We start from the raw sequence: 15605 nt of genomic DNA on the forward strand, positions 1-15605 counted from the left end.
CGGGAAGCGGCGCGGGCAGGGTGAGCACTAGGTTGCCCAGTCAACAAAACATTACCGAGTTCTTCACCCGCCACCCACCACAGCCAGCCCAGGTCAGTGATAGTGATAGTGAGGATATGGACTTTGAGGGGTTTGACAAAGAGTCCCTGCAAGCCTATGTGGTGGATAGTGATACAAGTGATACAAGTGATACAGGTGAGGGCCAATAATCTGCCCTCTGCCTCGGAACCAACCCCCCATCCCCGTGTGCCCAGCCCTCTCTTCTACTGACGTAAGTGTTAAAAAACCTAATATTATTGATATTTCTCTTAAATATTAATTGTGTGTGCATACCATCATAAAATTAAGATGTTATTTTCACTACAACATACGTATTGTGTCGGAAAAAGGATAGTCTGGGGGTCGGCCCAGTCTCTATTTCAATTAATCCCATATGTTCTGTTATTTCGTTTACTCGTTTCTCGTTTTATGCGGACCTCCAAGGGTTTAATTGACTGCGTAAACCGAGACTATATTGTACTTACAACAGTATCTAGATCCAGTCAGATCGCATGAGTTTGATGGGTACCAGTTGCCATCATGCTGTCTAAACGTTCATCCTTCATAACAGAAATTCTTCTCACATTCAGCTGATGACACTGGCAATGTACTGTACATGCTATTGGCACAATGCAAAATCAAATAGTCAGTCCACGACTTACGACGGGTTTAGGGACCAACGACCAGGTCATAAGTTGAATTGGTCGCAAGTCGAAAACGCGAAAATAATACATAGAAAATCTAAAATGAAATACGGTACAGTAAAAGTAATCAGTATTGAAAAATAAATAAAGTGTTACTGTGCACTTACCTTCAATATAGTCAGCTGAATGCACACTGGGCCTCGATACTTTTTACTTAAGCATGTAGACTACATTAATTGGATGAAGCAGAGGAGGAGACAGGGCTGGGTGGATCACAATTTTGCTTTCTTCAGACAGGCTAACATACTTGCTTGTTGAAGGTATTGGATCATTTTTAGGGAGTGAAGAGGCAGTGCTGGTGGGGCGTGAGGAGACAGCAGTGGGGGACTTCTTAAAATATACTGTTTGTCCAATTTAGACTGCACAGTTTGTCTTTTCTTTTCATTGTAAATCTCCCTGTAGCAAGCAAGTGCATCTTGGATCAGTCTGTCAACTTTTGTAAAACGCTCAACATTTTGATCCATTTCTTCAAACATTTGCTTCCCGTTATTAATAGTAGCAAATGCCTTTGGCTTGTCCTTCAAAATTTTTGATATTGTCGAGTGAGAGAAGCCAAGGTCACTTGAAATGGTTGCTACCGTTTTTCCATTTTCATATTGCATTATTATTTTCATTTTCATCTCAAAAGTAATTGAGTGTCTCTTTTTCTTCTGAGCACCACCAGAACTCTCACCACCAGAAACGAAAATTTTGTCAGTACACAGCGCGATCACTAACACCAACGACGGCCAAACACCAACTGAGCAGGCTACGGTGTGGATGCTGTACACCACGAGGCGGCCCAGCCCACGCCATGCTGTCGTACGGGATGGAAACGTTTCAGTACTAGAAAATGCGTACTTAATTTAATTTTTTTTTTATACGACTGCGGCGGTTGTATGTCCGGGTGGTCGTAAGTCGAGTAGGTCGTAAGTCGAGGAGTACCTGTACTGTAATTATGACTGATATGTAAGATTTTTGTGAATCACTCCTCATATCATTCTCTCGTGGTAATCCATCACGAATTAAATATATGGCAATTCCTCCTAGTATAGTGCGAGCGCAGTGAAGCTTGAGCACTCTTCAGAGTTGTCTCCCAGCAGTCAAGCTGCAATGTACTGTGCACATTTACTTTAAAATTTCTCCCATTGTTACTTTTACTTCCGTTTCCCTGTTGGAACCACTGATTTGTATTGGAACTGCAACTCTGTAGTTACACTGGAAGTCACACTAGTTAATGTTTGTGGGTTAGTTTGCAAACCCAAATGGTCGTTTCTCCTTATATTAAGAAAATATTCTCTGCACAGTAAACTTAGGATATCACTGTAATTAAAGCTATAAGCTGTAAGCATTTAAATAAATGAAGTGAAGTGGAATGAGCTTCATGAACACATTTTTGATGTGAGCGAGAGACAGTTCGGGGCTTAGTATAGTCACCGGTTATGACCTGCTGCTGACCTGGCCTGGGCAGAGATCATTTGAAAGGCAAGAAGATTGCTTGACATACTTCACTTGCTTCAATATTAGAGAGAATAAGCTAGACAATTGCTCATAGTTTAATATTCTGTAGGTGATGTAACTATATAAGCATAATAATGTACAGTACTTGTGTGTGTGTGTGCATATACAGTTATATATATATATATATATATATATATATATATACAGTTGTACCCCACTTAACGCGGTCAATTGAACCCAGAGGGTCCCGCGTTAAGTGAAAACCGCGTTAAGTGAATAACAGAACATATGGGATTAATTCCAATAGAACCCAGCCCGACCCCCAAGCTCCACTTTTTGACGACAAATAACTATGTTGTAGTAAAAATTCTATCTTATCTTTATGGTGGCATGAAAAACAAGTAATATAGAAGAGGTTAGGTTAGGAAAGATAAAGGTTAACATAGGAAAAATAAAGAATAGGTTAAAAAACGAAAATTTTTGAGGAACACTCACGGTAGAAGAGATGGGTCGGCATACGGGGATGGAGGCTGGTTCCGAGGCAGAGGGCAGATTACTGCCCCTCAGGTGAATCACCATTACTAGGTGAATCAATATCACTGTCACTTACAGTTGTTATGGCTTCCCTGACAAATCCCTCAAAATCAACTTCACTATCACTATCACTGGCTTGGGCTGGCTGTGGTGGGTTGCGGGCGAAGAACTCGGTTATGCTTTGCTGACGGCTGGCTTTGATGTTGTCATGATACACCGTGATGTACGGCTCCATAGCCTGCACCAGTCGGGTATGGAAGACGTCATGGCGTTCATCGTCAGTGTCGCGGGAAACGATGGACTTAATTTTTTCTGTTAACTCTATGACACACTTAATATCACTATGACTTAAACTAGGTTCTTCGGAGAATGACGCACCTTCTTCCTCCTCTTCACTGGCGGGTTCTTCTTCCAACATCTCGTCGGCAGTCAATTCAGGATCTCTGATCACCTCCATGATGTCTTCGTTGGTGGTCTCGGAGAAGCCTTCAGCTGTAATACTGAGCGCAGCTTCTCTGGCAAGGTCCACTGCTACTGCAACAGTCTGAACCTGACCAGTCACAGGTTCACTCCTCCTCTCACCTGGTATGCCATGCAACACATGTCTCCATGCGTGACGAATCGTAGCAATAGACAGCAGATTCCATGCCTCCACCAAGAAGTCTACAGCTTGTTTGACGTTAAACTTCTTCCAAAATTGTTTGACGAGAAGTTCTTGAGTCGCCGCCTCTTGTTCCTTGTCCTCGTCGCTTTTACTCTCGCTGTCGGTGTCACCCAGCTTACGCAACTCATCCTTGGTGTTGGTAGAGTCGTTCAGGAGCTTGAATTTCTTTGCCGAGTATGCAGCTTTAACATTGCAGATTAACTCCTGGTCCATGGGCTGGATTAATGACGTAGTGTTGGGAGGAAGGAAGACCACTTTTACGTTGGGGTGACGATCCATAAGTAGGGGCGAGTGTCCAGGTGCGTTGTCAAGGAGCAACAAAATATTGAAAGGAACATTCTGTTGCTCGCAGAATTTCTGCACGTCAGGAACAAAACAGTTGTCAAACCAGAAGAGGGACAGAGAAGAGGACATCCACACCTTACGTGCGGTTAGCCAGTGGACATTAAGCTTGTTCATGTCCATATTCTTGTAGGCGTGCGGCTTGCGGGCTTTGTGAATCACCGATAACTTTGGTTTACAGGTACCGGAGGCATTGGTGGTAAACAGGACGGTGATGCGTTCCTTCTGCATCTTCCGGCCCCTTACCTTGCTCGCAGACTGGACAACGAAGGTCTTGGAAGGTAACTTTTTCCAGAAAAGACCAGATTCGTCCATGTTAAACACCTGGTCGTCACTGTACTGTCCTTCCTCCATAATCTCACGTAAAAACGGAGGAAAATCTCTAGCCGCCGCACGGTCAGCACTCGCTTCCTCACCAACAATGCTGATGTTGGTGACCTTGTTCCTCCTCTTAAACCTATGCAGCCAACCATGGGAAGCATTGAAGGGTTTGGGCTCTGCAATTCCCAGTTTACGTGTCACTGCTGCGTATAGCTCACGTGCGTACTCCTGCACTGAGCGCGTGTCCACCGCCATGTTGCGTCGCGCCTGACGCACCAAATAACTCACCAGCAAAGTTTCCACTTTTGCCAGCACCCTGTTCTGGCAATACCTGATAGATGAAGCACCTGCAGACTTTGTGATCTTCATGTGCTCCTTTATCTTGGCTGCATCCTTCTTTATTGTACGAATCGTAGATTCGTTGACGCCATGCTGGCGCGCGAGATCAACTTGGCGTCTTCCTTTCTCCAAATCTTGAACAATTTGGTACTTCAGCTCGTAGCTTAATGAACGTCGTGTCTTCTTTGGTTTAGTGCCGCTGGGTCCAGGTAAGGAAAGGTTTCTCTCTGGGGGTGGTGGTCCGGCGGAAGCCATTTTACGGAACAATGGATGCGCGTTAACCCGGCGTGGCCTTGAGGGATGAAACTGCCGCGGCTAGGTCAAGCGTCGTCTCTCCTCCCTCCCTCCCTCCCCGGGGTAGTCACGTCATAATACTTTAAGCCAATTACAGCTAGCAGCAGAGGGGGGTAGGGCTGCATGGCCAATCACAGTCCGAGACGTCATATGACGTCAGTGATAACGCAACAAAGACACACACTGCGCAACCTTACCGCGCCGCTTACCCAAGCGGAGGGAGGAGGAGGGAGAGGCAGGCAGGCAGGAGGGCGGGTGGGTGGCGCGTGGTCAAAATCTAAAAATAGCATCCGAGCCGGACACTCACCGCGTAGCTGTGGAAAAACCCGCGTTAAGTGAAAGTTCAGCTTTGGCAAGGCACCGCGTATATGATAAAACGCGTTAAGTGAAAGCGCGTTAAGCGGGGTAAAACTGTGTGTATATATATATATATATATATATATATATATATATATATATATATATATATATATATATATATATATATATATATATATATATATATATATATATATATATATATATATATATATATATATATATATATATATATATATATATATATATATATATATATATATATATATATATATATATATATATATATATATATATATATATACATACATACATACATACATACAGTATTACCCCGCTTTACACGGTTTCACTTTCCGCGATTTCTCATTTACGGATATATATATATATATACAGTGACCCCTCGTTTAACGAACACCTCGGTTAACGTAATTTCGATTAACGAACAGCCTTTCATAAGGATCTTCAATTCGGTTAACGAAAAAAAATTCGGTTAACGAAGTTCTTACGAACCGACCTCAAGATGTTTTCGCTTGCACAGACCGGGCAACCAGCTTTAGTATCAGTCCGCCAATACATTATTCGGTTCTAGGGCTTAAATTCCTTACTATTTTAGTAAATATCAAGAAGTTTATACTATTCAATAATTTTAAAAGTTTAATATTCAATTTTTTAGTCATTTTAACAATTATTGAACATAATTGAAGGTAAAGTGACTAGTTTAATGCGCGGCATCCAGCCTCTTAACACAGCAAACAGGAGTTAGTCTCTCTCTGTTTTCACTGGAGGTAACATCTTGCTTGAGACTCTCTTCAACTAAACGCTTTTTTTCTGTGTTTCCAAGCAAATTATTGGTCATTTTGAAATATATTTTACATATTGACAATATATAATGCAGTGCAGTGTTGATTTAAAGAAAATAATCTTGAAATACACCAAGAGAACTAAAATTTTATGGGTGAAATGGTGCCTTCTCTTCTTCCTTCTCCTCCACCCTCATTCTAATGCACAAAAGATAAAATATTTGCTCTTTGTAAACAAAATTCTTACATTAGATCTAAAATTTGTATGTCTAATGCAAAATCCATGATGTTTATATTTAAAATGATCATCATCTTGTAAGAATTCCAGCAATGTAAATTATATTCTGGCCGGGTAATTTGTATGAATTTTATGAGCTAAAACAAATATCTTCACTAAATAAAAAAATTATACTTCACCCGCGTAAATGACCAAATTTACCGCGTAAATCGGGCATCCCGGTACTTTCAAGGTACCGCGTAAATGACCAAACGCGTAAACGAGAACCGCGTAAATCAGGGTTCAACTGTCTTCAAATTATTCGCTGTCTTGCGAGGATCCCAGCAATACAAATTATATTCTCCTAATTTTAGTCTGTGACATTATAAGATAAAAACTTTAAGCCTAAAACACCAAACCCTGGCTGGGAAGATGGGGGGGGGGAGGGAAGGGAGAGAAGTGACAGGGACATGTTTGACAGTTGGCACTGAAGGTCTAGTGAAGTATTTATTTGTTTATTTATGTCCTTCAGCTTGAGTTTATGTTTTTTGCTTGTAAAATGTCACAGAAGTGACCGGGGATAATATAATTTGCATTGCTGGAATTCTTATAAAATTGTGATTAATTTGAATATAAACATGCTGTAGTTTGCACTCAACAAAAATATTAGTAATCATATAGAACAGTATTTTGAGTACGTGTACAGTACAGCTTTGCCCTAAGGACAGTGTAGCATGCCCAGAGAAACATTAGGTGCAAAATTATAAATTGATGCGCCAGATTGACTCACGCAAAATAGGAAAGATTTGCTTTAAATTAAAACATTGTTCTTAATTGTGGGTGTCACTTTAAATCAATAATCTTAAATTGAATTGCTTTAGATCGACATTCTATTGTACTGATTTTTGATGATGTACTTTTAGTTAGCTGCAGTGTATCAACCCGATTTACATAACTATTCAGTAATTTTGATATACTGGAATTATTTGTCATCTACTGTAATTGATTATATAGTCCAGCAGATCCCTAATGGAGGCACCACTGTGTGACTTTTCATGCAAACCCCTCTCACCAGCTGTAGTCTTGATTTTTATTTAATTTATTACAGTTGTACCCCACTTAACACGGTCAATAGAACCCAGAGGGTCCCGCGTTAAGTGAAATCCGCGTTAAGTGAACAACAGAACATATGGGATTAATTCCAATAGAAACCGGCCCGACCCCCAAACTCCACTTTTTGAAGACACATAACTATGTTGTAGTAAAAATAACATCTTAATTTTATGATGGTACATGCACACAATTACTACTTAAGAGAAATAGAGAAATACAGTCGCCAAGTTAATGTCCATTCAAATAATGGACTCAACTCCCTCCCCCTCTTCTCACACTACACTGCCGGCTCTTCCCTCTCTGAGAAATTTTGGCGGGAAAACTACTAAATTTTAATAAATGATACCTCAAACTAAAGTTAGGATAATACAATTGACATTGCTGGATTCCTTGTAAGACCAGGAATATTTTGAATAGAAATGTCATATATTTTGCACAAAAGATAACATAGTTACTCAGAGAAAACATTTTATCTAAAATTTGTATGTCTAATGCAAAATATATGATGTTTATATTAAAAATGATCATCAAATTATAAGAATTCCAGCAATGTAAATTATATTCTGACCGGGTAATTTGTATGAATTTTATGAGCTAAAACAAATATCTTCAGTTAATAAAAAATAAATATTCTTCACGACACTATCTGTCAATCAAAGTACCCCACCTTGCCTCCCCCCTCTTCCAACCCTCCCCCCCACCCCCCACCAATCCTCCCTTCAAGAGATGTTGGGTGAAAAAAATAAATTTTAACATTTTGTATTAAAGAATACCTCAGATTAAAGTTAGGATAATATAATTGACATTGCTGGATTCCTTGTAAGACCAGGAATATTTTGAATATAAATGTCATATATTTTGCACGAAAGATAACATATTTACTCAGAAAACATTTTATCTAAAATTTGTATGTCTAATGCAAAATATATGATGTTTATATTCAAAATGATCATCAAATTATAAGAATTCCAGCAATGTAAATTATATTCTGACCGGGTAATTTGTATGAATTTTAGGAGCTAAAACAAATATCTTCAGTTAATAAAAAAAAAAAATATTCTTCACAGGGTAACAGATGGTCGGTCGGTCCCTCCCTCCCCCCACCCCCCACCAACCGTCCCAAGGAGATGTGTGGGAAAACCAGAATATTTAACTTTTGTAATAAATAATACCTCAAACTAAAGTTAGGATAATATAATTGACATTGCTGGATTCCTTGTAAGACCAGGAAGATTTTGAATATAAATATCATATATTTTGCACAAAAGATAACATATTTACTCAGAGAAAAAATTTTATCTAAAATTTGTATGTCTAATGCAAAATATATGATGTTTATATTCAAAATGATCACCAAATTATAAGAATTCCAGCAATGTAAATTATATTCTGGCCGGGTAATTTGTATGAATTTTATGAGCTAAAACAGGCAGTCAAGCAGGGTGGCGGGTGGGGCAAATCTAAAAATAGCGTCTCGAGCCGAACACTCGCCGCGTATATGTGGAAAAAATCCCTGTTAAGTGAAAGTTCAGCTCTGGCGAGGCACCGCGTATATGAAAAAACGCGTTAAGTGAAACCGTGTTAGGCGGGGTAATACTGTACTGTATTCTTCCAATGAAATGAAAGTCCAAATTTTATTCATTCATTGGATAGCTACATTATCTGGCATGATGATGATGATCCATTAATTATATAATTTTGACAAAACTTCAGTTAGAAAACCAATAGATTATGAAGTGCTCCAGAGTGATTAAAATTTGCTTCCACTGGGCATACTGTCACATCAGCCTATCACAAAATGACATATCATATTGGAGGCAGTGCTTATTTTGGATATCAATAAAAATGGACTACAGTTGAGTCTGGATTTACGCAGTTTTTGTTTATGCGTTTGGTCATTTACGCGGCACCTTGCCAGAATGAAATGCTTTAATTACGCTGTAAATTTCATCATTTACGCGGGTGAAGTATAATTTTTTTATTTACTGAAGATATATATGTTTTCAGCTCATAAAATATATAATTTACATTGCTGGAATCCTTACAAGATGGTGATAATTTTGAATATAAACATCCTAAAAAATGCATTAGACATACAAATTTTAGATGTAATTTAAGAAGATGGTGAAAATGAGCAAACATTTTATGTTTTGTGCAAAATATATGACGTTTACATTCAAAATATTCCCTGTCCTGCAAGGAATCCAGCAATGTCAATTATATTATCCTAACTTTAGTCTGAGGTATTTTTTATTATTATGCCTTAAAATCTAGTGTTTTCACCCAAACATTTCTCAGAGAGGGAGGAGCCAGCGAGCGTGGCAAGAGGGGGGGGGGTGTTGAGTCCATTATTCGAATGGACATTAACCAGGTGACTGTATTTCTCGTAAATATTAATTGTGTGTGCATACCATCATAAAATTAAGATGTTATTTTTACTACAATGTAGGTATTGTGTCGGAAAAAGTGGAATTTGGGGGTCGGCCCAGTCTTTATTTCAATTAATTCCATGTTCTGTTATTTCATTTACACATTTCTCATTTTACGCGGTACTCCATGGGTTCAATTGACCCCGTAAATGAAGACCCAACTGTATAGGTGCATCCTTTTGTGTTTTGTGGCACTGGACCCTGGAAAATTACATTTTACAATATGGGTTAATAGTATCATTTAGACAGTTTCCCTAATTTCTTGTCCCTAGAAAGTGCAAATTACCTGTTAACTATAGGGTCACTTGGTCAAGGTCAGTATGATTACAACAAAATATATATATATATTCTCTTATTGTCTGGTTAATATCTTTAATTTGACAGTATAAACCCTTTATAAATTTTGTTGGTAGATCACTCATTAGGCTCTGCAGACACCTATTACTGGTAATTTTGGGGGTCAAATGTTCAAAGTCACTATCTTGTGATAATACCAAGTGTCTGCATACAAGTGGACATATTATAAGTAATTTCATTTCCAGTACAGTACTCATGTTGGTGTAATGCATGTACAGTAATACCCCGCTTAACGCGGTTTCGCTTAGCACGATTTCACGTAAACGCGGTGCCTCGCCAGAGCCGAACTTTCACTTAACACGGGTTTTTTCCACGTATACGCGCAGAGTGTCTGGCTCGAGACGCTATTTTTAGATTCGCCCCACCCGCCAACGCCTGCCTGCCTGTTTTAGCTCATAAAATTCATACAAATTACCAGGCCAGAATATAATTTACATTGCCGGAATTCTTACAATATGATGATCATTTTGAATATAAACATCATAGATTTTGCATTAGACATACAAATTTTAGATATAATGTTTACTCTGAGTAAATATGTTATTTTTTGTGCAAAATATATGACATTTGTATTCAAAATATTCCTGGTCTTACAAGGAATCCAGCAATGTCAATTATATTATCCTAACTTTAGTTTGAGGTATTATTTATTACTAAAAAGGTAAATATTCTGGTTTTCCCACACATCTGGTGGGGGGAGGGAGGGACCGACCGACCATCTGTTACGTGTGAAGAATATTTTTTTTTTATTAACTGAAGATATTTGTTTTAGCTCATAAAATTCATACAAATTACCCGGTCAGAATATAATTTACATTGCTGGAATTCTTATAATTTGATGATCATTTTGAATATAAACATCATAGATTTTGCATTAGACATACAAATTTTAGATATAATGTTTACTCTGAGTAAATATGTTATCTTTTGTGCAAAATATATGACATTTATATTCAAAATATTCCTGGTCTTACAAGGAATCCAGCAATGTCAATTATATTATCCTAACTTTAGTTTGAGGTATTATTTATTAAAATTTAGTGGTTTTCCCCCCAAAATTTCTCAGAGAGGGAAGAGCCAGCGAGTGTAGTGTGAGAAGAAGGGGAGGAAGTTGAGTCCATTATTTGAATGGACATTAACTTGGCGACTGTATTTCTCTATTTCTCTTAAGTATTAATTGTGTGCATGTACCATCATAAAATTAAGATGTTATTTTTACTAGAACATAGGTATTGTGTCGGAAAAAGTAGAGTTTGGGGGTCCGGCCAGTCTCTATTGGAATTAATCCCATATGTTCTGTTGTTCACTTAACGCGGTTTTCACTTAACACGGTACCCTGTGGGTTCAATTGACCGCGTTAAGCGGGGTACTACTGTACTGTACAGTAGTTTAACTGCCTCTCTTTTTATTAGGTGCATCGCATTGGAGGAGTGGACTCAAATGAACCAGAAGTTGGTGCGTTAGTCACCCGTCTTACAAAGGACAGAGAGATGAGCTATTTAGTACGAGACATTGGCATATATTGTTTATTCTTGCTAGTTCTCTTCATACTTGCAAATGGACAAGCAGACATCAATGCCTTTCTGCTGCAGGACCACTTGACTCGAACATTCATCAAGATTGGACACAGAGATTTAGATTTCAGTTCTAAGGTATTTAGTAGAAATTACTACAGTATAATATAATAATTTACTCTTTAAATATATTAACTACAGTACTTTACTGCAGCGAGACAACACGATTATTCAGTTACAAATTCATCGGACCCCTCCTGAAAGATACTTTTTTTTTACCAAGTGTGCATAGGTACTGACCAAGATCATTGTTGGCATTATTGTATGACCTCTTTAAGTAAGGTTTTAATATTTTAATAAAAATACCAAGTGTAATTCTTGAATTATATGCAGTTGGTTTATCAGCAATTTATGCAATAACAAAGAATACTCATCTCTATTGTTATTATTATCATAATTATCATTATTACATCAGTCATGTATGCAACTTGACTCTCTTTCCAGATCATTACATCTGACCACTTCTGGTTTTGGTCACAGACGGTGATCCTGACTGAGATGCGTGCTCAGCGATGGTACAACAATGAGCCCCCGTATGGCCTTAAAGGGTATTTAGGAGATCGAGTTAACAGGATTATGGGTTATGGGATACTGCGTCAAATAAGAAGTGATCCACGAACTTGTGTACCTTTCTCCAAAATAAGAAAGACTATAAAGCGCTGCTCAGGAAGAAGAAGTTGGGACCCTGAGGAAACGAGAAATTTCTGTGATGGATGGTCGGCTCTAGAAACTTCGAAGAGTTCATGTCAGCGTGAAGAGTTCCGCTATAAAACTGCTGCCGAATTTGAGACTTATTCCATGGAAGGCAAACTTGGTTACTATAGTGGTGGCGGCTATGAAATTAAATTGAATGGACCCCAAGAAGATGACTTGAATAAACTCAAGAAATTGCAAAAGTTGAGATGGATTGACAAATACACACGTGCAGTGATGTTAGAGTTTTCAGTCTTTAATGTAAATGTTAACCTTTTTTCCACTTGTACTATTATTGCAGAGTTTAATGAAGGTGGAGGCATTACCCCTAAATGGAGGTTTGAGCCTGTGCGACTCTTGCCACATACAGGACCTTTTGGTTATCTTGTGAGCATATGTGAAATAGCTTTTATAATTGCTACTGTCCTGTTTACATTGATTGAGATCTGGAAGGTAAAAAAACTTAAATGTAAATATTTTATGTCATATTGGAACCTTGCCGAAGTCTGCATCCTTCTTATATCTTACATTTCAATTTTTGTTTTTGTGTACAGACATATCTTGACCCAAGATGCTCTGAAAAAATTTATTGATACACAAGGCAATGGTTATGTGAGAATTGACTCTGCAGCTCAAATGGATAAAGTTTACCTCTACCTGCTATCTGCTATAGTGTTTTTCTCAATACTAAAACTTATAAAATTACTCCAGTTCAACAAGAGGATGGATGTGCTGGCCCTTACAATTGGGCTATGCTGGGATGAACTCAAAGTGTTCTTCATAGGATTTGGTATTGTGTTTTTTGCCTTCTGTTGTCTGTTTTACTTTATGTTCCTCACAGCTATAGAAGACTTTGCTAGGTTTATACCTGCGATTGAAACAAGCTTCAAAATGATGTTGGGTAAGTTTGATTTTGCTGCAATGAATCGAGCCAACCCATATTCTCCAATTCTCTTTTTTGTGTTCTCAGTTTTGAATAGTATGATTCTCATCAACATTATGCTCACAATTATCCTCTCAGCTTTCAATGAAGTCAAGTTTGATTTGGAAAATAAGGAAAATAAGTACAATGTCATTGACTTTGTGTGGTCTACAGTGCGTCAAACCTTGAAGTTGGAAAAGTCACCAGATGACAGCGTGACTCCAAACATCATGGATATAAAAACTAAGAAAATCAGTCCTAATTACTCTAACACTGAAGAACTCCCTGATAAGGTAAGTACAGTCCTGTACTTTCATATTGCACACATATTCTTGGGGGCTCATTTATTAATTGGTTTTATAACTAGAATTGTAAGAATACATGTAACTGGCTGTTTTAAACAAAACATAATTTATATACAGGTAATTTGTGACTTTCATCACAAACTTCCCTATTATTTTTTTTATTATATCCTATAATATGTGATTTTCTTCAAACAATGCATCAGCATCCTGCAGTTCTTGTGGGCATAGTATTTTTTATTTTATTTATTAATTTTTTTTATTAATTTATATAAACTAATTTATGCTCTAAGATGAAATGAAAGTAATGTTATTAAACTGAAGAATGATTATTTACTACAACACAAGAAATTGCATATAAATGCAATACAAAACAGAACAAGGATTATATGTGAGCATTGTTCACTCAAGGTGCCTCACTAATTGAGCACTTTCTTGGGCATATAATGTACTGTATTTCCAAAAATTAAACAGTTCTTATTAAAATTATCTAAGTTATAAAATAGACTGTATATGGTTAACAATTGGGAAAAAAGTAAAGTATTAATGAATAAGAAGTATATCATACAGTACTGTACTACAGTACCGTATATAGTAGATGAATGGGAAGAGATCTTTATGTCTGAAATTCAGTTGCTGTTTAGAGGGTGAAGGTGTCAAGGGTTTACTACCGGTACCTCCAGGACATAATCAACTAAAATAAAAAAACTAGTAATGAAACTATAGTCACCTCGCAGGGTTATGTCCTAGCCCATCTTAGAGCATAAATACAGGGGTATACAGTAAATTCAATATGCTAGACTCATTCACTTGGTAAGGCCTGCCAAGTGTTACAGCTGTTTCATGACTGTCAGCACTTCTCAATAGCTTCAACGTAGTTTCTAGTATTAACATCTTCTTAGGCTTCTCCATAAGGGCTTCTTTACTTGCATTGGAATTTGAAGGATGCTTGGTGGGAGAGCCATTATTAGTGTTAAAAACGATGATATCAAGTCAGCTCAAGTAGAATGGATGTTTACACACAACAGGCTCCAGGTGCATTCTAGTACACAAGGTGCACCAGCTACAGGGATGATGAAAAGCATATTCATTTGCATGCTTCCAAACTTTAGGCTGGTTAAAGCAATATGTGGGTGGTAAAAAGTAAACCTCGTGCATGTAAATTTAGTCCTTGTGAAGGTCATGAAAGTAAGGGCAACATGTACGTATTACAGGTAATGCAAATTATACTGCACTAGTAACACACGGTTGTTTAATAATCATATCTAGTGCCAGCCTTAAAATGTAGGCCACTATATGTACTCCATATTGAAGATGAGAGAACACTTCCAGTATAAATTGAGGAAGGGATTAGATGTGGGCACAGTGTTATTCTATTTTAACTACAGATGTTTTATACTGTATAGACATATGATACAATTTTCTCCATTTTTGTATCCCATCCTGTTGTGGAATAAGTGGCTAAAATCAAATGCAAATACAGTCCTGTACTCTCCCTCCATTTATTCTTCTTCTCACAGCAGATGTATTCTGCTGTGTTAGTGTTCTTACAAAAGTCACCCCTAATATATCTACTGTACCTGGTTTATCCCTGCCATCACACATATATATTGCCATTTTCATAGAGAGTAAATTTGATGAGTGATACTCATTGTTTCATTTCTGACTTTGCAGGTGAGTCAGTTGATGAAATACATCAGTGATGTTTATTTCGAGGGCAACATTAATCTGAATGACCCATCAGCAGTGAAACAAATCATTCAAGGCCAACTACCCTCTGCCTCTCTTCATCGTCCATCTTTCCAACCACAAAGAAGCAGATTGATGAGTGGTGGCCAGAAACCTGTCATCTCTAGTGACTGAGACAAAAGTAAAAAAAAACAACAACAATGATTTTGATTCAGTTTCATTTATTTGAGTGTTGCAAAGTAGATGTCCTTGTCCAGTTTCACCACCAAATTTCATTATGAAACACTTATAGCTTTACTGGAGCTCTTAACCCTTAGGCCCCGGGTGACGTTCCAGAACACGCTCCTTTTCCCGCCACTGTTTAAATGCACTGCGCGGGTTATCAGGTTCCGGTGTGACTATTTGCTTGTCGTGCCACACCTCGGCCACAGGGAAGCTTCCTGAACGTAATTACTGTACCTACTTTTGTTTGTTTCATTTTCATTGTTTGTCCATTTTATCATGTTATATC

The 15605-nt window shown here is 38.0% G+C and overlaps 1 protein-coding gene across 1 annotated transcript in view; it reads left to right on the forward strand.

Annotated features, from left to right (window-relative positions):
• Window positions 1-15588, forward strand: part of LOC121873059 — an 87758-nt gene extending 72170 nt beyond the window's left edge. Inside the window, 3 exon segments of the mRNA XM_042376374.1 lie at window positions 11327-11566; window positions 11933-13396; window positions 15080-15588. Coding sequence (XP_042232308.1) covers window positions 11327-11566; window positions 11933-13396; window positions 15080-15268 — 1893 coding nt within the window. The 3' untranslated portion in view covers window positions 15269-15588.
• The last annotated feature ends 17 nt before the right edge of the window (window positions 15589-15605 follow it).

Source organism: Homarus americanus, unplaced genomic scaffold, assembly GCF_018991925.1.
Source record: "Homarus americanus isolate GMGI-L3 unplaced genomic scaffold, GMGI_Hamer_2.0 scaffold11022, whole genome shotgun sequence".
In the NCBI taxonomy this organism is placed as follows: domain Eukaryota; kingdom Metazoa; phylum Arthropoda; class Malacostraca; order Decapoda; family Nephropidae; genus Homarus; species Homarus americanus.